Source organism: Agelaius phoeniceus, chromosome 4, assembly GCF_051311805.1.
Source record: "Agelaius phoeniceus isolate bAgePho1 chromosome 4, bAgePho1.hap1, whole genome shotgun sequence".
NCBI lineage: Eukaryota > Metazoa > Chordata > Aves > Passeriformes > Icteridae > Agelaius > Agelaius phoeniceus.
Genome location: NC_135268.1, coordinates 45,472,249 through 45,498,323, shown reverse-complemented (window position 1 = coordinate 45,498,323; position 26,075 = coordinate 45,472,249). Strand labels below are relative to the sequence as shown.

Sequence of the window (26,075 nt, the reverse complement as noted above, 5' to 3'; positions counted from 1 at the left end):
GCCATTATTATTATTATTATTGTTATTATTATGCATACAAATTCTACAATTTTTTCTGTGCAATATGCTCAAGATTGCATCTTTAAAATGGTTGGAAGTTTGCTCTAAATGAGAACAGGGAAAAGGACAAACTTGATCCAAAATGCTGAATTAACATGGTTTCCAAAGCTCATCATTTTCTTGCCTTCTCTTAAAAAAAGTATTAAAAGTTAGAAAAGTTTCTGTGTGAAGAGGAAAATATGGTATTTTATTATCAGATATTAGGTGGTTTTCTTGTGTAAGTTGATGCTTTGTGAAATGGACAATAGTATTATTTGCCACTATATTAATTGGATTTTTTTTATTGTCTTATATTTAAAATTTTGTTGAAATTCCTTAAGTATAACACAAGTTGTGTCCTTAGGAAGCAGATTGTATATAAACAGATCTTTTACATTAAACACTTTACAATATCACATTAAATATAAATATTTGTTTAACTGTAGAATTTATTCATCCTGGTTTTTTCCCCTACTTACCTTTTGTAGTTTTATAACCACTGATCTTTACTCACTTGTTTTGCTAATACAGTTATGTAGTAAGCTCTATGTTTCTGAAGTTAAATGAAAAATATATTTGACTGCTGGTATATTTTTTTCATTTGTTAGTACAAAACAAAGGTATTCTGAAAAATTTATGCTAAGAATATTAGGATTCTTAATTTGCACTATCCTCCACCGCTAAGCAGGGCAAAATGTCACTTACCAAGGTTAATTCTTCTGTGGTTTCTGATATGAATCTAATTAAAATCTATGGAATGGTTTCTTGAAACATTTTTAAATAACATCTCAGCCTTTCAAGCTCAGTCAGTCACATTAAATTCATTGTCCTTTGGCCTTCAGTGTGTCTGGAAGCATGTTTGAAGTAAAGTTTGCCAAGATTGTCTTTGTAATGCCTGACTTTTAGAAAAGTAGCCACATTGACGGTAGCAGTGCAATACAGACAAAAGTCACTTTATTGTGTGATAAATTATTTTCTTTGTCTTGCTTCCAGATAAAAAAAGAGTTCATACAGGTTATTATCAGTACCTAACATAAGGTATCCAGATTGGCCTGACTTTTACCACAGCAATATTTTGATGCATCTGTTGCCCCTAATCACAGCCATAGTACTGTTGAAAATACGTCTTAATATTTTATTGGAATAGCCAATCATTTATAATGGCATGCTGGATTGAAATGAGGAGTGCATTGCTTAGGAGTTTTTTTAATGAAATAGCTTTCCTGTTGTTATCAAAGCAGTTAGCCTATTCAGAAGCTACAAGAAGTAAAGGGTTTCTAAAGCTTTTAAGTTAAATTTCTGTCATGATTTAGTCAAAAAAATTATCAATTGGCAGCACAAGATTCAAGGATGATTGTATCTGGCATTCTGTATAACCTGTGTTTCTACCTTGATATTAGAAAAAGGAAACTTTACACGATATTTGGTACTCTTTTTTTATTGTGGGAAGAATTTATTAGAATTTACTAGAAGCCATTTACTTTCATTTGGAAGAACTGTTTTCTGCAGAACAGCTCTTATGTCAGAAATCAGGGAGGCCTCAAATACATGAATTTTTGAAGTATTTGAAGATAGAGAAATAATGCAATGCAGTAAAATATACTTTAAGGCAGAAGACCAGAATGGCACATGGGAATAACTGGTTCATGTTCCTCTGTTGCTAACAGAACAAGAACCATTTTTGTAAAGCCAGTTTAAGTGCCACACAGGAATGTAGTTTTTCTGTCTTCCTGGACTTTCCTGGTTGTGGAGATGTATATGGTAAGAGCCTTATCTATTAAAACAATTAGTAGGTAACTCTGAAGATTGTGTAATCTGGCTGTTTGCTCAAAGATTGCTCTTTCTCTTAGACAAAGGGCTTTGTCTAAGAGAATTTTGAATGTCTCTGTGGTTAGAGATTTCCCAACCTATTCCAGTGTTTAACCATCCACAGAATTTTTTTTAGTTTTACCTTTTACTATATTTTATCTTTTGTTTTTAATTTCCTTCAGAAACAGTCATGCTAAAATTTATCTTCCTCTTCAGTAAAGCTGATTTAGCTGAGTTCTTAATTAGAATTTAACATTGACTTTAATAAAATTTGGACTTGGATGAGTGGTACAGCTTTTCAGAGCTTGTAATAGCATACTTTTGCTTAAGTGACACTATGTTATCACTACAAAATCCACACTGAAAACAAGAAAAATATTATGCCTGGAGTAGTCAGAGATGTTTCTCTGTATAGATTCTGCTCTCTCAATAGAGCCATGCAGATGTTCTTCTTGTACCTATTAAACAATTGTTTTCTTCTAAAATCCTACAATTTGGAGACTGGGGAAGGCAGAGGAGAAGAAAGGACCATATTTTCCATGTTGTGCATCACCATTTTTCGCTCTTTTTGATCGATTATTTTGTGAATCTTATCTATTCCCTGTAGAAACATAGTCAATATAATGGGTGCAAGATTCTTTTCCTGAAGTAAAATTTCAGCAGTTGGGAATTGTCTTTTGAACTTCTAAGAAAGTCTCAAAATATTTTCTATCCTGCAGAGCCTTCTAGAGTTGGTGAGCTCTGGCCTTTCCAGACAGTTTTGCTAGTTGGCTCTAATGCTGTAATTTCAGTGTAACAGATTCACTTCTCTTATGCCTGTGGACTATGCCAAGAGAAGGAATGTGCATTTGAGTGTGTTAATGTAAATGAAGCAGCATACTTCAGATAGTCCTCCATGGACTAATTCACCCAGAATCTCTGGTTCAGAAAGATACCTTTTAATTGTCCTTACTCATTTTTTATCATGGTTTTTTATTGAACATAAGGAACTTTTGGTTGGGTTTATATTTTTGGTTTTGTTTTTTTCTTTTCTCCTGCAAGACAAAAATTATTTGCTATGTGATATTTTATTAAATATAAAATGTTTTTTGTATGTTTTCATGGAAACAAAAATTATTCTGAGACTTTTTTTTGTCTATCTCTGCTGCCAGCATTAATTCCTTTCTTTGGCTAACCTTTCATGTTAACTGACTGTTACTGAAGGAGGATACAGTAGAAGAAGACATAAGGACTAAATTAAAATTAAAGGACTAAGGACTAAATTAAAAGGTAAACTAAAAGGTTTTGTACCTGCAGTCTCTTCTTCTGCCTTCAAAGGCAAGTAGGGTGGTGCTATATACCTCACCCATTAGATATCAAATATTTCTGAGTTTCTGAATATTAAGTAGCAGTTTATATGGGTTTTTTCCATTTTCTTTTCTTTGAATCATTCATAAGACTTTTAATTTTTTTATTTATAGATGTTGCCGCACAAATTATGTAGATATATATGTCATAGTTAGGGATAGACACACAAACCTGCTTTCCTTACATATTTCCTTGTTTTCCTTACATATTCTTTTGAAGCATTATAAATATTTTCAAGGTTAATGATGCTGCAACTACTGTTATTTGTTCCATTAGGTTTGAGATTTAAAATAGTCCTGCTATTGGTAGTTTCCTTTTTTTGTTCCCCACTTCTAGCAACAAAAATGAATTAAGATTAAACAGTCTGAACCCTAGTAACTGAGGAATCAGTTTTGACTTCATCTGGTGTGCTCAGATAGGCATAACCTATTCCTATACTAAAATTAAAATAGAATAAGCTGGTACTTGGCAGCATTATACATATGAACAGAATGTGAAAGTAGGTGCTCTGGTAAAGGCAGGAGTTGACTGTTGGGTTCAACTGTTTTTGTAGTTGGTTGGAGCAGAGGAGGAGTTGGTGGTGTTTGTGACTTCTGTAACAATAGACCTATTCAAAGCAACTGTGAAAATGAACTTGAAGGAGGAACATGTTTGTATTCTTTTTTCTTTTGGCACAATAATGCTTCAATAGCAGAAAGAAATTTTTTCTTACTTTTGAAGAAACAATGAGAATCTTTCAATAAATTAAGGACCTTGTTTCCTGACTCTTTTGTATTTTTCAGATTAATAATTTCTTTTTCTAGTGTTCATTGGTTGTTGTTGTGCTTCTGTTTATTCTAATTATTGTAATTATAAAATAATTTGAATGTATACATATATACTTTTGTCTTCTCAGTAGTCACTGTAAAATATCCTGGAAATCTGAAAATTATTTTTCAAATTCCATAAAGCTTTTGTTACCAGAAATGCCATACAACATGTGTTATTAATATTAAAGCATTTTGCTCTTCCATTATGTCCAAAGGACATGGGCAAGCTAAACTATTTGGTGAAAAGTTTGATTTATATTAGTTCCAATTAGATCTTGCTCAAGAATCGCTTACATGGCTGTTGCATTATAAATGCTTATATTTAGAAGCAGACATTGCTAAGTCAATTGTTTTGCTATGTAAGCAGCAAGCAGTAGTTCTCAAATAAGTCACCAAAATGTTTTTAAGGGAATTATTGTTTTCAGACTGCTTTGTCCTTATTCTTGGAGTATGGGGAGGACATAATTTAACTTCTACCCTAATTTCTGGTCAGCATTCAGATTTCTTTTATGTCCACATTGTTGAGAAGTAAGTTCACAAAAGGAGTAGGCTTTACACAAGCTTTACAACAAGGAATTATTTTTGTTTCATACTAGCCTTTAGGCACACACACTTCTGTCTGTCACTTAAAAAGACATTGCAGGATTATAGCCCATTTTAGGAGAGTTTGCTTGTGCGTAACAGCTATAATTGATCTGCTCTTTTAAAGATTTCAAAGGCATCTTTGTAAGCTAATATTATGTACAGAAGTGGGTTGAGGAGCAGATTTTGTGTGCATCACCTGCTCTTAGTATTCAGTACTCACAGAATCAAACTTTCATGTTTATTTGAAATAGACTGTAGTTCTTCTGTATATGTTTGTACTGAAAAAAGAGGCCTTTTTCACAGTTCCCCATAGAAGTCTATCATTAATATTTAAACCAAAGCTGTTAAAGGCTGCAGCTCTTCAACTTAAGGTACAGTGCAAATTAAAAAGAGTTCTTTACTGACAGTCTTGCAAGTCTAGCTTTTGAGCAGAAAACAAAAGCATGAAATAATCTCCTTCATGTTTACAGGTCCTGGGGTCACTTAGCATAGCAAAATGCTCTACATGAAATAAAAATAGCACTACCATTTAAAAGAAGGAAGTTGTCTTCATTTACAGTCTCTCACACTCCATGGGTCAATGGAATGAAAGAAGGATTCAGTTTATGTTTTTTTTTTTAGTCAGTATTCTAAAAAATATTTCAAAGAAAAAAATATATTCCATAGTTCATATTAACCAGAGTAATCCCTATCAGATAAATAAAAGTAGGAATTTTTTCATAGTTTTTTGCGTGGCTAAATACCAGAGTCATTGAAAAACAAAAATTTCAGAGTAGGTCTTATTATTGATGTTTTATTTGTTTATAGACAGAGAACAATTCAATCAGTGTCATAATGACTTAATAAATACTATTTGGTCATGTCCAGTACTGTCATTTAAGATATTCTTAATGCTGGAAATGAGGAAATTTCCAAAAGGAGGGCAGGGAGTAAGTGGCTTATTTGAAGTGTAATTTGCCTGCTGGTGTTAAAACCAGTACAACATGTACCCACAGCCTTTTTATATGGCCCTGTAAAGAACTGGATGAGCATTTAGCTAGACGTGTGCTACAGTAAATGGAGATAATGCAGGCATTGGATCAGCTGTACAGTTTAATAACAGATTTTAAGAATTGATTTGAGATCAAAATTGAATTAAAATTATGCTATTAGTCATTTAAAATTCCAATAAATATTCACATACATTATTATTAATTAGCTCTGGAAAATAGAGAACTACAAGGCTGTGATGTGAATGAATGTGCCACTTCAGCTATTGCTCAGGCTGACCTGTGGTCTGCTGTATTTCTCTTACTTTTATAACCCACTGGATCAAATTCTGGTCTACAAATATTTTGAAAAACTGCAAAAAAAAAAAAAAGCTGACAGTACAAAGACTTTAATTTGTATTTCTTCTGGCTTCTTCCCCTTTTTTTTTCATTTGCAAATTTCCTAACTCTGCTAAAATATTGGAAAGCTTCATTTAGTGAAGAACAGACAATTGAAATCCCTCAACCCAAGCTTCTTTAAACCTGGGGAAAAAAGTTAGAAGGAACAGGTTAAAAACACATTCAAACCATCTTACTCAGAGGATTCTTTTCTGAATAAATTTAGGAACATCTGGTCTGAACATGCTATCTTCCAAAAAAGACAGCGTATATGGCACAGGGCAAAATGCATCCTGAAAATAGACAGCACAGCTGGAATAATAAACACAGAACAACAATTTGAAAAAGAAAAGGATAACTGGGGAAAAACCCCAACAAAATAAACAAAAAGCAGAAATATCCTCCAACAGAATTCTGGATTTTATTGCTATAGGTGACAAGTACACTGATTTATTTAATGAACCTCTGTTCAGTTGGGTCATTAACATAAATACCAAGCTAACAAGTTGAGTCCTTATGCATAATATACGATTGAATTTGCCCTCTTTTGCCCTTTTTCTTTTCAGTCAGTCATCTACACCATATTGTATAGTTGTGATCTCAAAAATAATAATAACAAAAAAAATCCTAATTTGTAATGCATGGGTATGCAGTAGCAGGAGGCCCCGTATGCATTGTCCAGTCATGGCCAAATATATCTTATAAAAGCCTCTCACTTAAGATTTTGCTCCCAGACTTATTTTGTAGTGCTATTTTACCACCTTTTGTATTCAAATAAAGTTTTTAATTATTGGGTGGATCATGCATGCAACACTTTGTATCTTGATTTTGACCTATTTGATCACATATATTAATCACATTCATCCCATACTTATAAAATGGATACTTTTTCCTGTCTGAGTTATTTTCATACAATGAGAACAGAATTTCTGGAAATCCTTCTGACTTTCAGTTCTTCCTGTGTAAAGTAGTGGTGGTTTTTATCTCAGTTCCTTTCTGGCCTCAGCTGAATTCATTAATACCAATTTTTGCACCCAAGTCATCAACTTCAAATTTCATAAATTAGTTCCAAGATGTAGACTTCCTTTATGCATTTTTAAACAGCCTGTTCTGTCCCCTATTGAGCCAGTTATTCAAACTGCTTACCAAGTATGTTCTAATCCCGTTTTTTAACACCTTTAAATATAAAGGAATGAAATAACAAAGTCGAGATAAATAGTAGCTTTTTTTTTTTTTTTGTTAGGAGCATTAATTACTTTTAAAAAATGATTATATCGAATGGATCTGGAACCTATCTCTTAGTATCAAATGTGCTGTATTTCATCTTATTTTTCATGTTCCTTCCCATGTTTAATTGTTGTTAATTTCAAAATTTATTCAGCAACATTTCATATTACTGAAATTCTATTTCCTTCTTTTCAGGATGTGTTTGTTTTCTGTGTATGCTCTTCTGTAGATTTACTCTAACATGGGCACATAGATTTGTCTCAAATCAATGCATAAAATTGCTACTGGTCTTTAAGACTCATATACTAGTTTTGGAATTCTGCTTTTTGAGTTTTCCTGCAACTTTTTATGTGGTATAGATGCATCCTGTCAGCTATGGCTACTTGTATTCCTTTTATTCATCATAAACATTCACAGAATTAGGAAACTGGATTATTACCATTATTACCACTATTTACTGCATATTAACTTCTTTTGCTTTTTCTCTGCTTTAATGACTGAAATGTGAGCTACCTGTTTGCTATGGGGCCACCTCAGTTTGCCTCCTGGCAACTTCTATTTTGTCCATAAGTTTCTTAACCTTTTAAGAGGGAAATGTATTTGCTAGTTATTTTCTTTCCATTCTTTCTGAGCTCTGGTTGTTCATTGTATTCCATAGGGGATTGTTCATCAGTTAGCTCTGGAATTCTTCTCCGAAAGGTCAATAATTTATTAATTGCTTATTTAAGATGTGTTGGATATAAATTCAAGATAACTTAAGGAACTTTAATGGTTAGTCTCTGACTCACTCAGTTCACCAATTTTTTCTAGTGTGCGTGATTTCCCTTGTTAATTTTTCATTTCATTTGAGCTCTTTTCAAGTGCAAAAATCCTAAATTGAAAGTTTAAAATGTGTTACTATTATTATTTCAGTTTGTTTTACTGAATTAGCTCAAGTCATTTTACCTGAAACTATTTTGTGCTTCCTGTGTCCTTACAGTGCCCCTTTTTATATCAAAAGCACACTTAAAATGTTATTGATTTTTGTGGAATCAGTAGGTAAATGAGAATGGAATCTGCCAGGTGTCATATACTGATCATTGAAGTCTTCTCCTAGTAGTATTTGTTTCCACTCTACCTAGAAAATTAGTCTTTACTCCACAAGGAGTTCTTTTTCTGAATGTTTTTCAGTTCTTCTACTCTGCAATATCCTTCTCCAAGAGTGGGGTCTCAGTTATCTCTCGACTTCATTGTCCTCCTCCAAAGCGTGAAATGTTCACTCACATCATTCCTAGTTCAGGCAAGGGTTGCTCTTTTGGTGTCCTTTGTGCCCACCTTCTGTACTTTGGTTTACAGTAAACAGGGCTCATGACCTATGATCCTTTTGCATGAAATAATGCTACAAGGTGAACTCTGGGAATTTGCCTGTACACTCCCAGATGATACCGGTTTGTTCAGTCTGTTGGACCAAAGAGGAACTAGTGTGAAATAGAACTATTTGAGACATGTGCAGTGTGTACATTGGGTTTGAAGAATTAAAGTGCACTACTTGTAATCTAAACATAGTCTTTGGGTCCACAGCAGCTCAACATAAGCATCTTTGCATCAGTAATTGTGGTGTTCTTCCAGTCAAATTTTGAAATTCATTCTGATATGAAGAGTGATTTTGTGCAAGAAGCTCTAGTTCCATGAAGATCATTTCAACCACAGATTTGTATCCAATATGCCTGTACCTAAGAGAAGGTGTGCCTTATGTTTTACCAGATGTATTCTGGTAAAACATCATTAAAAGAATATGATCTTGTTTATAATAAACATATGTCCATTTCTTGCTTATATATATATATATATATGAAGAAAAGCTGATACAGCTTTGAGTCCTGTCTACTTTTATGTTAGTAGAACTATATTGCTCTTTGCTCTTATTTCTTGAGAAGACCAAATGTCTGTAGGCGCCTCAGAATCTTTACTTAAATGCTTTGCTTTCCTAAGTTAAGGGCTTTGTAAGACTGTACACTGGATACAAAAATATATTGTCTACTGAGGTTGAAGATCCTTTCTCTTCAATCTTGTAATTTTTTATTGAGAGTAAAAATGCCTCTTTAAATGAATTTTTAGAAAATGAGTATACCAAAGGATAAACTTCCTTATTCCAAATTTGTAGAGTAATTTTGGTGCTGAGAAGAGATGTGGTGGGGAATCGGGAGGGTGTCTGTATGTAATTAATAGCTAAGTCAAATTCTCAATAAATTCAATGAATATTTCAGTTTAACATCTTGACTTACTTTACTTAGCTTTTGTAGTGACAAGTTTGATGTAATTTTGATTACTTATCAAATTTAATTTCTCAACTGAGAAACTATAAAACAATTTAAAAGCTATTTATATGTGATAATAATTTAAAACTGTGTTGCATCCTCTGTATGTAAAAAGCTTTCCAGTGTAGATTATCTGTAATTTTTGGAAGTATTACAGTGGTTGAATCCTGGCCCCTTTGTCATTTATTCATTTTAGTGTACTATGAGGATAATTTGCTTTTTTTAACATGCTATCCATACAATTTTTCTGTATTTAACAGGTCACACCATAGAAATATTTTTTTATCCTGTTTCCCCTGACTTTCCAACACAATTTTCAGTCCTTTAATATTTTTATAATTCTCTAGAACTCTTTGGAAATTTGAGTGAAAATACATGTTCAAGTTGCTACCTAGATCCTAGACATAATCAGTTTTAAAAGCTTTATCTTTTAATATAACTAGAAAACTTTTTGTATCTATAGGTATATCTCCTAATCGTAGTGCTGCTTCTTTTAATTTTAAAGGTCAGTTCTATTATTCCTGAAGGGTTTTTTTTAATATGTCAAGTTAAAAAAAACCTGACTAGAATACTTTCTGTCACACAGTAGTTGCATTTTAATATCTACCCAAATAGAGTGCATTTCCAAAGAAAGACTTTCCCAGAAAAGGCTTGCTAGATGGTATTAAAAATACCAGTTTCAAGGGAGACAAAAGAATGACCTTCAAACTTTTTCTGACTTTGTCTCTTATCAGTCATGCAAGTGTCAGAGTCATAATGTGAATACTTTGAATTGTCAGTAGAGGGAAGCTTCCTCTTTGAGGTTATATTTGCTGGAACAGAAGAGATAACACTATTATCAGTGCTTTTGTAGTGTAGCCAATTTCTCATTGCATGTACTGAAATTCACTTTTTAATACAGTTTTGATATTAATGTAATGATAAATATGTCAGACAGTTAAAATAAATTCCGAATGTTTCTGTCAGTCCTGCTACAGTATGAAATAACACTCTGGTGTCTTTCAGAGATTTTTATGAGCATTTTGGGGGAAAAAAAAAGTCATTTTCAAACACATTTCTAACCTCCTCTCTAGTAAATTGACATTAAATATGGTTTTTTTCTGGGGTGTGTTGAATTACCAAAGAGTTAGAACTTCAAAGTTTATCTCTGGAATGTGAAATACAGAATATAAACTAGCACACCGTCTAATATACAAATACCATTACATGCTATTTGGGATCACCATTGAAGGAATTTTAGGGTTTTTTTTAATTATGCATTCAAGCCCTGTCTTTGAGAATTTGTTTGAGCAGCTTTTCATGAGCAGATTGTTAGTTTCATTTCTTAAATATTGTTATTTTGTTTCTATAGGCTACCTAATGCACGAAATAGCAGTGCATTCAAAAGTATTGTGCAAATTTTGCATGGTAATAAAATTCTGCTAAACTTTCACACAGCCCACTTCAATATTGTTAGAATTTACACTGATATCAAGGCTTAACCACTACTGGTAGATTGTAGAGAGCTTTGAAAACTATCTTTTCATTTCTATTGACTTACTGGTCATTGTTAGCAATAGTTCTCTTATTATTCGAGATAATTTCTGCAAGAATTATGTGTTATCTCAACTAAAAGATATAGGTAGTCTTATGAATAATTACTGCATTTAGATATTCTACAGTAATATTTGTATTTTACTTAAATGAAATTCTGATCTTCTAATATATAGGTTAGCAAATAAAGATTCACAGAACTTAAGCTTTCACCAGCAATCACAAATATTTCGAGTGTATGAAAATAACTCTTAAATCCAAAAAGTCATTGTTACACAACAAAAAAATAATCAAATATGTTAAGTGCTTGCAGAATTCTGTGTAGGCAGAATTGTGGCTCTGCTGAGAGCTAGACCTTTGTAGTATAACAGAAAATTGACCATATTTTGTAATGGTTGGAACTTTTATTACTGAAGATAGTTCTTTTGGTGTGTTAACAGTATCCCAAATCATATAAAATTGCCTGTTTTCCCTGTTAGCATCACTCAAGAGGCTGATAACAAACATGTTGGTTTTGACAGGAAGATTCCTACTTAATTTGGACAATGGCCTTTAGATCAATTTTGGATGTTGTGCTAAGAACACTGTAAGTTGTAAACTTCTGTCAGAGTATTACTGATTTTACCAAGGTACATGGTTGATAATACATATTTTATAGTGTATGAAAGGTTGGACTACAGTGTTCATCTTACAGAATGAGGCTAAATTTGGGGTTATTTTTGCTTTGCTGTTTGTAGTTACCTTATCTCTTCCCCTGCCAATCTAGCTGCCTTCAGGAAAGCAAAAATGGCTGAAGCAGTGGTTAAGTGCATTCTTTCTCAATTTTCCTGTTTCTGATGGAGTAATAAAGTGCACTAAAAAAGATAAAAATATTTAATGTTGAAATCCTATACCTAAACTGGTATTATTTTCAAATATATAAATTCATATTTCTCTTCATACCTTAACAGATTGAATCTTAGTAGATTTTGTTGTTCTAGAAGGTTCCAAAATGTAAAAAGAAAATAAAGACAATTGAAAGAAATGAAAATACAGACGAGATGAAAAATACTTAATTTATTATCCAAATTTTCTTTCAATTATTTAGTTCATATAATGATAAAGAACAGTATTCTTTGAGGAAGCTTCTGAAGCCTGTAATCTACCAGGGTAATTCAGATAGTAGTGGTTCAGTTACACTTTTCTGCTTTAGAAGGTAGTTGTTTTGGGATTTTTTTAATGTGTATGCAAAACACTGTCTTCAAATTTCCAGGTACATAAGGAACTAAAAAAATTTTTTCAAAATGGTCTGACAGTAGCACAGGCTTACTGGTAATGTTTTGCTTATGTTATCACAGACTAACTTTTAAAAATAAAGGTATTGTATCTTTAAGATAGCTAAGCAATTATCCATATTTGAAGCTGCTCTCAGCTTTTTGCTAGCCAGCTTACCTGTTTCAAAGGTCATCCTAAATCATTTATACAGTGTATATACTAATTCAGGTTCTTTGGAGTTAGCAAGGTGTAAAGGGAAAGGAAGAAGAGATGTGGACTGGTAGGGAGCAATACAGTCATGCTAATACATGCAGGTGCAAAGCATGCCAGCTGTTCAGATTAACTTCTGAGGGACTATAGATCACTACAGATACTTATAAAAGATGTTCGCTAATAAGGGGCTCTTAAACTACTTAAGGAAGGACATAAAGATGTACTTTCTAGTGCTGAAAATAGCTTATATTTTGGAGTACTTTATCAAGGCAGATGCCACATTCCATATCACTTGAAGGAGTTTTAGGACATGTAAAAGATAGTTAGATGGAATTGGCAGAAACTTGCTTCCTACTAGCAGGAGTTGAGAGGTAGTAGTAGTAGTTGAGAGTGGTAGTAATACTTAGTACTTAGAGGACTGTGACTGTTTTCCTCCTGATGTGTGTTCAGACCTTCCTTTCACAATCTTTGAGATAGGTGAGCACATACATTACATACAGAAGCTTCTAACCATCACTGTTCCTTCTTGAGGTAGACACTGCTGTAAAAGTTGGAGCTCCATCTGTTAGTTGCATTTTGGAGTAAGCAAGTTATATTCACTAATGTTTAAAAAAAAAAGTATTCTCATAACAAGCAGAGAAAAAACTAAAAAACTCACCTGAGAAACTTCAACTGCTAAATGTGCGACACCAGATTGAATGTGGAACATTAGGAGGATGTCATTAAACTTTTCTTACATGTTTTTCTTGTTCAATCACTCAATGTAAGTCTTATTTTGGTTCACTAAATAATTAATCTCCAGGTCAGTTTAGAAGGAGCTTGGGAGAGAGGCATTTCTAACCACCAAAAACGTGTCTGACAGTTTACCTTCTGAATCTCTTGCCCAAGGTTATTTGCAGAGCCTGTTCTTCTATATTGAAAGCTTGATTTTTCTTGTGACAGCCAGTTCAGCCTTCTGCAGCTAAATGTTATGGAGAAATAAATGTTTATTGAAATTCTTTAATATAGAGTAAATGGTTTTACTTTATCGTTTGTTCTGTGCAATTAAGTGGCTTACTCAATATTATATATCTTTCTAAATATTAATGTTCTGAAATTCTATCAGCAATAAACCATCAGAATGAAATATTGGCTCGTTGAAATCAATAGCAAAGTGCTTATTGACTTCTTTTGAATCTTTATTTCATCCAAGTTATTTCAGGTACAAAGAAACTTCTTTGCTCTTCTACAAATATGTGGGACTGGGAATCTGCTTAGGTCAAAGTCACCTTGAGCTGTTTTAACTAGAGCTTCACACCTTGTATAAAGTAAAGTGGTGTGTGTTGAAACCTTTTTTTTATTTTTGACATCAGTTTTTTGCCTTTTTCTAGTTATTTAATATGCTGTTCTTATAACTGAACCATCTTAAATGTTTTGTTTTTCAACAACTTTGCCCAAATTAATAGTACTTACTTGCAAGGCATGATCTGCTAAAGCCAAGAAACTTATTCTCTTACTGCAGGGAAAGAGAATAGTTTATCATGAGGTATTGTTTTTACTCTCAAAATTCTGCTTTGCATTTCAGTCTTTGTTAATGAGATTAATTATATAATCTTTGCCTTTGGCCTAAAAACTTATTTGTCCAGAGTCACCTGTTTATTTATTTCAAAACAATTATTTTGTTGAAAAGTACAACTTCGTTATTTTATTATTTGAGGCACAATAATTGAACATTAAATAACTGATTCTGATATTTGTAGAATATGACTAAGCTTATTTTCTCCTTTCTGAGCTGGAAGCAAACTGCAATTTCACAATGATGTACTTGTAGTACTCTTAACTTCCTTGCAAACTCTAGTCCAAGTATCAAAGTTGCACAGGAACAAGCCCTTAAAATATCATGAGATTTTTTTATTTCACATCAAATAATTCCTTGTTTTCTTTGTCCCAAATACATGGACATACACTGTTCAATTGTTTTTTTTCCTCCTCTTCTAGGTATTAATATATTAATGTTGCTTCTTTAGTAAAGCTAGCATTTAAAAAACTTCAATATAAGCTTGAATGTAATGATAAATCAGAATGTGTATAAAACTTGTGTTGCTTTTTGCAATCCTGAAACTTTTCAGTGCTTGACTCTTCGGGTGTTTTTCTTGGCGACAGCAGATGGAAGAAACTTGAAATACAGCTTGTCTTGCTGACAGCAGTATTTGATTTGTATTCATTTTAGGCTGGAGTACTTGCTAAGGATAATACAGCAAATAGGTCTGAGGTTTTGTGTCATAACATAAATTTTTTAGTTAGTGGTGTTTATGTTATATCCATATGTTATGACATCATAAACAAAACTTTATGAAAGACATCATCACAAATGTGGTAGTTGCTGAAGTACAAGATTCCTAATGGCATGCACTTCCTTTGAAAAAAAATGTTCTCAGTCTTTATTCTAATAATTAGGAATCATCTCCTAGTGCATTAAGCAATGCCTTTAAATAAGTGACTTTTATACCTGCCTTCATAAAGTATAGATTCAAAGAGTTTGTTACTGTGAAATAAATTCCTATTTGTCAGGTGTGCCTGCTCTCAAACTTTATATTCTAAACATGGAGTGATTCTTGTATTCTCAATTTGTTCTACTAAAGGCTTCATTTTACTCAGTTGCTATGTCATGTCAGCAGTACTTCTTCCAATTTGCTAACTAGACCTAATATACCATATAAAAAATTGCTCTGGGCAACACTGAACACTTTTTTTATAATAACTCAGCTGCACAATTCTGATTAGTATAGGCTTATTCTAGGATACTAATAGAAATTTTAAAATCAGCTGCAGCAAAACTTATTAGGAATTTGGTTTTGACCCTTTTTTTAGGTATTCAGTTCTATTTTGATTTTTCTTACAATCATGCTAAGCCTGTATTTTTCCTTAGTTCTTTTCTCCAAGTGACTGCTTCTTTGTGATCTTAAGTGTTAATTAGCAAAACCAAAGAGCAAATGAGAGAGATTGTACTGGGATGAAGATAACAAGCTGTTAACATCCAATTATTGAGAGATGCCTCTACAAGAATTAGGGTGCAAAAGATATCATATGCCAAAGTCAATAGTAGGGATTTTGTTTACCAGTAAAATGGGAGGTAGAGAGATTAGAAAGAAATTGAAAAGAGAGCAGAGCAAGTGAGAGAGGCCAGGAATTGGAGTTAACTCCTTTAAGGCAATCCAAAAGGGGAAGATTGACAAGGAGTTCTACCTAGTTAGGAATTCTGTAATTCGATACATTACTGGTAATAGTGTACCTTCAACAAGACTGCTTGTGCTTATGAAGTTTTCATACAAAATGTTCCTGTATAAAATGTTTTCGTGGAAACACATCTTTATATTTACTCTATTCTTCAGGACATAGAGTACAGCTCCGTGTAATTTAATCCTGACACAAAACAGAAATTGTGCCTTTATTATTGGTGGGGTCATAAAGGAAATTATTATCCTTTTTAAGTTTAGCTGTATTATCCCAGTTTGCTATTTCTTTCTTTTGAATTTCCCCCTTCTGGTCTAGGAAGGTGTACTCAACCATTTTGTATGTAACATTTTCTTTTGTTTTGTCAAGATTATTTAGTTCACTTGTTAATATCTCTGGAAAATTTAATCAAACCATGATAAATCTAAAACTTTCTGAGAAAGACCTGGGAAGCCTAATACATTTTCCTTGATTCCAAATATGAATTCTTGTACCAATCCCAAGGCTAAATTTGGTTGAGACAAAATTATACATCCATAAGATAAATGTAAAAGCTTTTCCTCACACCATTTTTTTAAGTAAAAAGACAACGTTAGCAAAAATCAAACTAATAATAGATAAAATGTGCAGTCCTGCTAATATTTTTTTGTGCAGATAAAATGTGCAGTCCTGCTAATTTTTTTCCATACAAGGCACTCGTGATGAAAACACAGATCACAATCACATTAATAAACTGAAAATACAGGCAGTTATAGTGGCAGCTGAAAGTTTCATCCATTCATCACAGCTCAAATTAATCTCTTAGCAGGTTCCTATAAAAAGAAAAATGACAATTGGTCTACTTTAGACCTTTTATTAAAAAAAGGAACAGTCCATCGATTATGATAAGGTTCCTGTGCTTACCATAAAAGTAACTGAAAAGTTACTTTTTAAAAGGGCCTAAATAAAAGTGCTTTTCATATCATCTTGGCTGTTTTCTGTGAGCTTTCTCATGTAAATTGCAAGAATTGGCAGTTCCCCCACTTCCAACTGGTTCCTTTGATCTTCAGTGGGGGTGTTCTGGCTTTATTCCTGGAATAGGAAAAAACCACAAGTCTCAGAGGGGTTTGTCCCGATAGATTATCCTTCAGTGTTTCAAGTTGTTTAACTGCCTGAACTTGATATCTCTCAAGGTGGAGTTATAACTTTTATTTCATTAAATGCTTGCTGCACTGCTGGTGATGCATCTCCCATCTTTTTCTTGTCCTGTTCCGCATCATTGGCACTAGAATTAGGAGAATGTGAAGGCACCCCAGGTACCTGTACTATGCCTGTTAGGTTTCCTCTCTTTTGTATTGAAGCTGTTAATGGCACCAAAGCAGCTATAACTTCATACATTCATTTTGTGCTGCAGGAAAAATACAGCACTATGATACACCAGCAGTTCTTGAATTACGGAGTGCAGGTGCCACACGGAACCAGTGCACTCCAGTCACTGCATTGCTGTTAGAGTTAAGATGAGAAGACTTGTACTGCTTGTCCAGGAGCCACAAACTAACCTCAGCAATTCCCAGATGACACTTCTTGCTCCATTTACTCCAGTGATTTTGACTCTTTGCCGTCTGTCTCGTACACCCAGCTTCTCAGCACCCCACTGCATTAATGCTGTACTCCCATATCTATTAGAAATGTTATTAATTGCTGACAAGACCCAGCTGGAATCCAAATGTATGGCTTGCATTGATAGGATTCCGTTTGCTGGATTTCAGTATCACCTGATTTATAGCCAAACTTTGATATCTCTGTAGCTGTATACAGCACTATTTTAGTAACATTTTACTGACCCTGACAATCATCTGTGGTTTCAGTTGTAGTTAAGGGTTGTAATGTTACTTCTTATCATCAGATGTCAATGTAAATGTTTTGGTCTTTATCAGAACAACAGACTCATTCACAGTATCCCAACTTCTCCATTGTTGTTGATTGGATTGTAGCTTTGAAGCAATTTGGCATTGACACCTGCTCTTGCTTTTGCTACAAAGTAAACTTCTTTTTGTTTCTGTTTTTCACAGCCCTTTGATTTCAGCGTATTTTGCAACTAGTGTCATAGTAGTCTGTCCATCTTCATTTCTGCTTGCAGCACTTCAGTGTTTAAGTGAAAATACCTTCTATGCCTCACAGCTTGAAATCCAATTGAAATAACACTTCAAAATTTCAAAAGAGAAAATATTGCAGTTCCTGACTAGGAAATTAAAAACATCTTTTGAGTCATAAATACTGTGAAAAGGTCTATGGGGTTATGCTGAAGGCTTTATCCAAAATGGCTGTAATTTCTTTGTGAAAAGAAAATATTACTGCAGACCCAGGAGAGCAGAAACTTTAAGATACAAATTTTTTTTTCACTAGTCTTAGATTCTAAACCATAATTTAGATAACACCAATGACATGAGCTTAGCTGAATGGCTCTTTCAGCTCTTCCATCTGTATATTTGTAAGGAAACCTTCTGTTCTACGTTACTGTAGCTCTCTTTCCTGTTTTGCCATGACCATTCTTTGTCAGAACATCAGTTTTGTGAAGATCATCACACTTCCACGCTGTGGAATAGATTGATATATGGCAGAATCTAGGTGCATACTTTGCCTTTAATTTTTTTTTCTTTTGAGACTAATGAGATTTATCCCAGTTTGTGCTCAGCATCAGAGGGCAAAAAGAAATATTTGTGAAGTCAGAAAATAGTTGTTATTACAAATACATTTGTATTTTTAGAGCAAAGACCAAGGAGGTCATTCTTCCCCTGTACTTGGCACTGGTGATGCCACACCTTGAGTGCTGTGTCCAGTTCTGGCCGCTCAGTTTGGGAAGGATGTTGAGACACTAGAGCACGTCCAGAGGAGGCAACGAGGCTGGTGAGAGGCTTGGAACAAAAACCCTGTGAGGAACGACTGAGGGAGCTGGGGTTGTGCAGTCTGGAGAAGAGGAGACTCAGAGGTGACCTTACCACTCTCCTGAAAAGTGGAGATAAGTCTCCTTATTGCTTCCTTTAAGGTGGTTGTAGTCAGGTGGGGGTTGGTTTCTTTGTCCAGGCAGCACTGACAGAACCGGAGGACACAGTCTCAGCTGCACCAAGAGAAATATAATTTCGATATTAGGAAAAAGTTTTTTACAGAAAGAGTGATAAAGTATTGGAATTGTCTGTCCAGGGACGTGGTGGTGTCACCATCCCTGGATGCGTTTAAAAAGACTGGATGTGGCACTCGGTGCCATGGTTTAGTTGAGCTGTTGGGGCATGGGTTGGACTTAATGATCTTGAAGGTGTCTTCCAACCTTGTGATGTGACCGTGGTCACAAGGGTTTTCAGGATGAAGAAGAGACGAGAATGTTGACTCCATGATCAGAAGGCTTGATTTATTATTTTATGATATATGTTACATTAAGACTATACTAAAAAGAAATAGAAAGGAAAAGGTTTCTTCAGAAGCTAGCTAAGCTAAGAATAGAAAGGAATGAATAACAAAGATCTGTGTCTCAGACAGAGCAAGAACCAGCTCTGCCATGAGTGGTCAAGAAATCCAAACACCCACAGGAGACCAATCACGGGTCTACCTGTTGCATTCCACAGCAGCAGATAACCATTGTTTACTTTAGTTGCTGAAACTGCAGCTTCTCACAAGGAAAAATCCTAAGAAAGGATTTTTCATGAAAGATGTCTGTGACATTGTGATTCTGTGAAATGCTTGTTATAAATTATCAAATCGGGAGCCAAATTTATAAGAAAATTTAGCAATGATTTATTAGATTGTCAGCGAAACAGAATTTTGATCAGAATAAAATCCACCACAGCCAAGGCAGCATCAACCCCGGGATTGGCGATGGGTGAACCTGGATCTGACCACCAAAAATGTCCGAGTCTCCCCCTCGGTTCACATCGGCTGCTTTGCGCAGCATGCTCTTATACAGTTTATTCTGCCTGAGGCAGAAATGACCGAATGTTCCTAATCTTCCTTTGTGTCCCTTCACATGCAGAACTGGGGCCATACATGTGCAGGGGTAGACAAAAGTCCAGTTCCAGGTGTCTAGATGTTGTCAGAGCACTCCGGAGAAGTCAGCATTCATATGTAACAGAGTGGCGCCCAGTACAAAGTGTAGTAGATGCAATCTTCATAGTGCGAGGTGGGAGATCACTCTTGCATTGGGGAAGTCGGTGATCACCGCTCAGGAAGGTTCCATTCATACATTAACAAACTCAATATTATCTTAACGTTGTCAGGGAACTAATGAATAAAAATAAGACTCTGCTCCTGGCTGGGGAGGTGAAAAGACATAGCTTGGATTTTACAATATTTTATACATTAATAGCATGAATTATCTCTACCATATACTACATGCTGTTCATGAAAAACATCTCAATTTCTTATGTTTCCTAATTAGAAGTATTATGGTTTGGCTTCCATGTGTTATGCACGCAGTCCATACTCCAGAACAACTATTAACAGTTGAACTTTTATCACAGCTTTTCTTTCAGTAGAATCACTGTTTTGGTTGTCCAGCTGTAATGAAATGTGCAGGAGCACATTTTGTAAGATGAGAATCACTTTTCTCTGAGAATTTTTTTACCATTTTTTAAAGTTGATCAAAAAGTAGTCAAGTTGTTGAGCAAGGCATCACAATTGCAAAATTTTTTTTTTCCTTAGGCAAGTAGGCTAATCTGTGTCACTCAAACTTCCCCAGCCTACCAACATGCTGTTTCAGAGATCCTGGAAATCTTCATCCCTGTTGAAGTCTCTGACCTGAGTACTCTGTGTCATATTTCACATTTAGAGGGAAGATATTTGTTGCATTTGTTCCACCCATTTTGTAACATGGAAATTAAGGCTTTAAGGGTAGCAGTGTTTTTATTCCTAATGAGAGGTTTAAATTCTGGTTTTTTTCTGAAATCCACAAAGTAGGATTCTTTGAAGGCTTACTGCATCTTTTGTTCTTTTATTATTTTGTGAGTAATAAATATGGAAGAAGTCCCTCAGAATTAATTCTTGTTCAGCAGGTTATATCAAAGCCTCTATATCTGAGCAGTATTTACAGTTTTTAGATTTGTGAGATAATCTCTACTAGTGGACTCCTTTGATAGACACCTAGAAACCCTAAATAATGCAGTCTTGGAACAACCAAAGCAGCAGCATAAACCATGCTATTTTAAATTATACCAGCTACCCTTTCAGCCTGCTAGTCTTCAAAAGTAAGGCAGCATTTCTCCACTTTTGTTCTAGGGCTGGAAATCCAGATCACATTCTGTGCTTGGTGCCAGATGGATTTCATGGAAGGCAGCCAGCACAGGCTGTTTCAGCCTGCCAGTCCTATGAAAACTGGTTGCTGTCTCTTGTCTCAGTTTTTGGTTTGAGCAAAGGTGAACACAGGAATGAGCTCAGGTCTGGAAAGTGTAACTCATATTCATTGAATTTAAGAATGAGGTAATCAAATAGTCTGTATGAGATTGTTGTGTGTATGTGTATTACAAAGATGCTTAAAAAAACACCAACACTAAATATTTCTTTAAAAGGGTTGATTTCATCCATAGCTATTAAACCCAGCCATCAAAAGTAGCTGATATGATTTATGGTCTTGTTTAGTGAGTCTGAATACTTGCACTAATTGTTGCACCAAGGACACTGAAAAAATACTAAACACATGGAGTTTTATTTGAGGTCCAGTTGATTTTCTAGATATCCTACTAATTTTTAGAGTAAGGTGCTTGAGTAAATGGAATAAAATTACTGAAAGTACATAAATACAACATCTAATAATTCTCTCTGTTCCTCACTATTTTATATGTGCTGGTGTATGCACTTCAGCTGTTTTGTTGGTCCTGGTCTTGCTTGTCTCTAACTGAGCTAGATGGCATTTCATGTAGAGACATTGCTTAGAGAAATTGCTTGCTAGGCTTATAATACATGAAATTTTCACCGGGCTGGTGAACTGTTGGCTTATATTTGAGTTTAAAATGTTTATAAAGCTAGTAACTGTTCAAAAGCAATTGTTTATTTCAGGTGAGTTAGTGTCAAATTGAAATTTATTGTTTCTGTTTATTGTTAAATAAAATGAAGATTCCTAGAAAAGGTATTGTCTCAAATAGCTGACTGCACATTTCTTACTGTCATATGTGGTCTTCATTTTGCTAGAAATGCAAATTCATTTATTTAGGATTTCTGTTAGCAGTAAGTGAGTTTAGATTTATTTTTTGTTTAATACTACGTTAATTTTTGAAGCCATTAAGCATCATTTGCAGATGTCCCTTTTATATTTGGTTATCTACAATAATACCAATTGCCCTATTAAATACTTGGACATTTTCCTAACTATTGAATAATAATATGTGATTAGACTAGTCAGAGATTTCTTTTAGTAAATTAACTAGCTTCAAGCTTTCTTGTCTTTCTTTAGTTTTTGAGATGGGATTAATATATTTATTTACTGGGATTCAGTGTTGTTTAAGTTCTTTAAAATAAACTCATACCCATGGTATGTTCCCAGCTGGTAGCCATTCTCACTCATGGGAATAACTTAGGCCCAAACCAGTATTATCTCATGGTTTTTCATGTCATTCATCCCAAGAAGAGCTTTTTAGGGTTGGCTGCTACAACAGAAATAGGTCACTGAACATGTGCTATAACCAGCAGATAATAGTATCTTCTGTGATGGAAAGAAAGCAGGGAATTAGATTAGGCTTCTATTCTGAGATTTTCACAGACCTGACTAGGCCAATAACTTCAGAGGAAGTCCCCTGTTGGGTTTGTAAGTAAGATAAAACTGATTTGCCTGTATGGACTGAACAAATACTACTACATTGGAATTAAAGAAGCATATTGGGAGTGCATGCTTCAAGTGAAGCTATGTGAAACTGTGCTGGTTTTAGAAAGCATAATATTTAAATAAGTAGCTGCTGTAACAGAGTCAGAAAGCTTCAGCTTTTGAGCTGTATAAGATTTTTTTTTCTTAATCTTGCTGGGTAGTTTAAGCTGCTTTTGAAGTATTACATAGTTTGCTTAGAAGAAAACCTGTCTGGAGAAATGCAGGTATGGTAATGAAATCATACTGTAAAACATTTATTTATGTACCTTGATGTTTGGTTTCAAAGTGTTTGCTTTTCTGGATGAATCATTTGTCTTCATAAAATGTTTAAGCTTTTTCTGCACTCAAAATGAAAAAGTCTTGAAATGATATTGTGGGACAATGTTTTAGAACTTCTGCTTTTTAAGCATTTAAATACTGCTGAAAGTCCTGCTGTTCCTGGACTTGGAAATTATGTAAAATCTGAATTGATAGAGAATGTTGCATAGTTCTTGTTCTCTCTAAATTAAGAGAAAATAACATCTGCTTATATCTAATGCATGTTCTTGGCAAAATTGGTGGTCTTTAATTAAAATATGCCATTCCAAAGGCTCAATCATAATTAAGTAATCCATGGCTTTCTGTAATGTTCCTTTCTCTGATGAATTTCACCCTGAATGTTAATGTAGTGAAAGAAGACAGATTAATAGTGCTTATCCTAATGGTGTGGAATTCATAACTCTCTCTTTGGGGCAGTTAACTACTCTGTTGCTTCATTGCTTTCTACATATGTTAGCTTGAACTTGGCCTGTTGTCTCCTTCAGGGCACAGTCTCCACCTAGGGATTTCTTCAACATACAATCCAAATTCAGTTCATCATTTTCAAGAGTAGTTATTAGCAAAATTGTCTGCTTTTGATCAGTTTTCAGTACAGTTTTTAATTAGGTATGTGTCATATCTCATAAACTCAGGATGAGTTATTTCTCAGTTTAATCAGCTCCCTTCGCCCTAGTATCCTAATGGAAAATAAACATTGTGATGTTTGTTTTAAGAAAGCACCTGAAATCGTGTTTAATTTTGGGTAGTCCAAAATTCTTCTTGCCTTAAGAATTAGCACATGACTTGCAGAGGCCTTACTTTTCCTTGCTTTGTTTCTGGTTTATTTACACTGCTTTAACAGAAAGGGAAAAAAGAGCACAGATTATACTTAAGTATATTACTGAACCATGACAACTATGACTCTTGAAGGGAAGTCACAAACATATGCTGCATTTAGGGAAATTTAAAAAGGATATTGCATTGCTGTTATCCTTGAGTACTCTGGTGTGGGATTTTATATACATTTATGTATATATGTGTGTGTGTGTACCATCTGCAGTTCAATAACACTAAATATTTAATGAGTTTATGAATAGTAGATAAACATTTAACACAGTTTCGTAAAAATGTGCATGCATTGAACAATTGTTTGTCACTGCCAAAGAAAATGGCCTGATTTAGGGATATGATTATTCCAGTTCCAAATTCAAATATTTCTTTTTTGAAATAAGACCTGATATGGGAGAATGTTGGAATTGGAAAAGGACTGGTTGTTTAAAGTGTGGGTTACTCAGGCTTTGGTTCCCCTATAAGTCCTACCACCAATGACATTTGCTGTTGTCTGTTGTGTGGCAGTGCTAATCATGTGGCTGTCCAGTTTTCTGCTCAAGCTATGGTTGCCTCTCTTCCAAGATTTTATCTTGGCATCTTACCTGGTCCTCCCTCTTGCTGCCTTTAAAATGAAAGAGAAAATCTGAGTTTATTAATGAATTTATTTAAAACACTTGCCTAAAGCATTTGCAGCCAGGTAGACTTCACAGAGTTTCCAAATATTAAGTGGATTCAGTGTCAAAAAGCAGAAAACATAGCAAAACCAGAAATTGTACTTCTCAGTGTTTTAATGGTTTGTAGCTTGAAATAAAATTTCATGAGAATGTCATTTAGCAATCTTCTTATAGAAGGAAAGAAGTAGTACGAAAATAAAGAAACCTTACATGTGGAGAGTTCTGTTCTTTAGTTTGAGAATTGATAAAAAGGTAATCCTTCAGTAGTCCTTTAAAAATGTTTCTTTAAATACATTTCTATTTTAGGTAAGTATGAGTCACAGAGGGACATGAATTTCAAAACTTGATGAGTCGGTGGCCATTGCAGTGTACAGAACTGGTGTGTGGGGGGGTACATTTGCATATGTATGTATCAATACACATATAATCCATTCTTCAAGTGGCCTCAAAGTATTGTCATATGCCTGTAGGGAAGGACACAAATAAAAATGCTATACAGGTCTCACCACTCGCTCTTCAAGAAAAGCTGTTTGCCATAGTTTTTTTACATTAAATACTGTTCTTCTGTCTTCTGAAAACTTCTACTCTGTTTTTTGTCTTAGAAAGTAGGTTTGAAGGTTCACTGAGGAAAAACCACATTCTGCAATTCTTTTGTGAAGTGGTTAATATCCATTCCTCATAAGAAATAGAATGAGGTACTGTCATAAATTTAGATGATTCACAATAAGTTGTCAAATGCAAATTATTTTGGTTAATCTTCATCCCTGGAATAGTCTGTCATTTTCTGTACTTACCAAGCATTGCTCCTGTTGACTCATAGCTATAGAGGAGATGTGCCATGCTACTGTTTTGAGTACTTGGAGAAAAATGTCTTGGGGAAGCAATTTGAGGACCCTGTTGATCACACACAGATATATTGCTAGGTAACTTTTAAGAATAATCTACCTAAAAACATTTGTAATGTTCAGTGGGAGCCCATTAACAATAGTTATTTGGAATAGAGGGCAGCAGACTGTGTTAGACTGAGTTTTAGTATTAACATTTATTTTACAATATTTTCATTTAAATAAGATGGTTTATGCATTAGGAACTTTGATGGACACTTTACCTTACTGGAGAACAACAAAATAGACTTTGTATGAAGAAACTTCACTCAATCTAAGAAAGACTAAGGTAGAATGATTTGTTTAAGGCAGGCTTCAGTTATCACTTTTGTAAAAACCATGCTATGGTATGCCCTTGATTTCATCATCTCTCTTCTGAAAAATTGTATCACTTGAGCAAATAAATGCATGTTCTTTATTTCACATAGCAGCACAGTGAAAAAGAGCCCAGCATAATGCTTTCCTGTTTGAAACATTACATTTACTCTGTATATGTGTTTTGTCTAAATTTTTAATATTCCTTTTTACTAAACCTATATAAATAAACTGTACTGTTAATTTCTAGCTGTTGCTACCTGCATTTTGCTGCAAAACAGGTTTTATTCTCACATATCTGGTTGTGCCATGTTCAATGGATTTCTTAAAGGAATGTTTTTCATTTTTATTTTACAGAGTTACATACATGGAAGCAGTCAGGCTCAGTTCGTGGCAGAGTCGCATATAATTCTTCTGCTGAGTATCCTTCAAACTGGTGATAAATATTATAAAACCAACATGAGGCACAGTGTGCTGTTAAATACAATTGCTCTGGCAGTGAATATCATTGAGCATTTAGGCAGGTATTGTATTTGGCTAACTTATCATATGTTTAAA

The 26,075-nt window shown here is 34.3% G+C and overlaps 1 protein-coding gene across 1 annotated transcript in view; it reads left to right on the top strand.

Moving 5' to 3' along the window:
• The window catches only part of TUSC3 (tumor suppressor candidate 3), a 109,608-nt gene that overhangs the window by 60,650 nt on the left and 22,883 nt on the right, over window positions 1-26,075 (top strand). Inside the window, exon 7 of the mRNA XM_054632960.2 lies at window positions 25,875-25,938. Coding sequence (XP_054488935.1) covers window positions 25,875-25,938 — 64 coding nt within the window. The remainder of the gene's footprint in view (window positions 1-25,874; window positions 25,939-26,075) is intronic.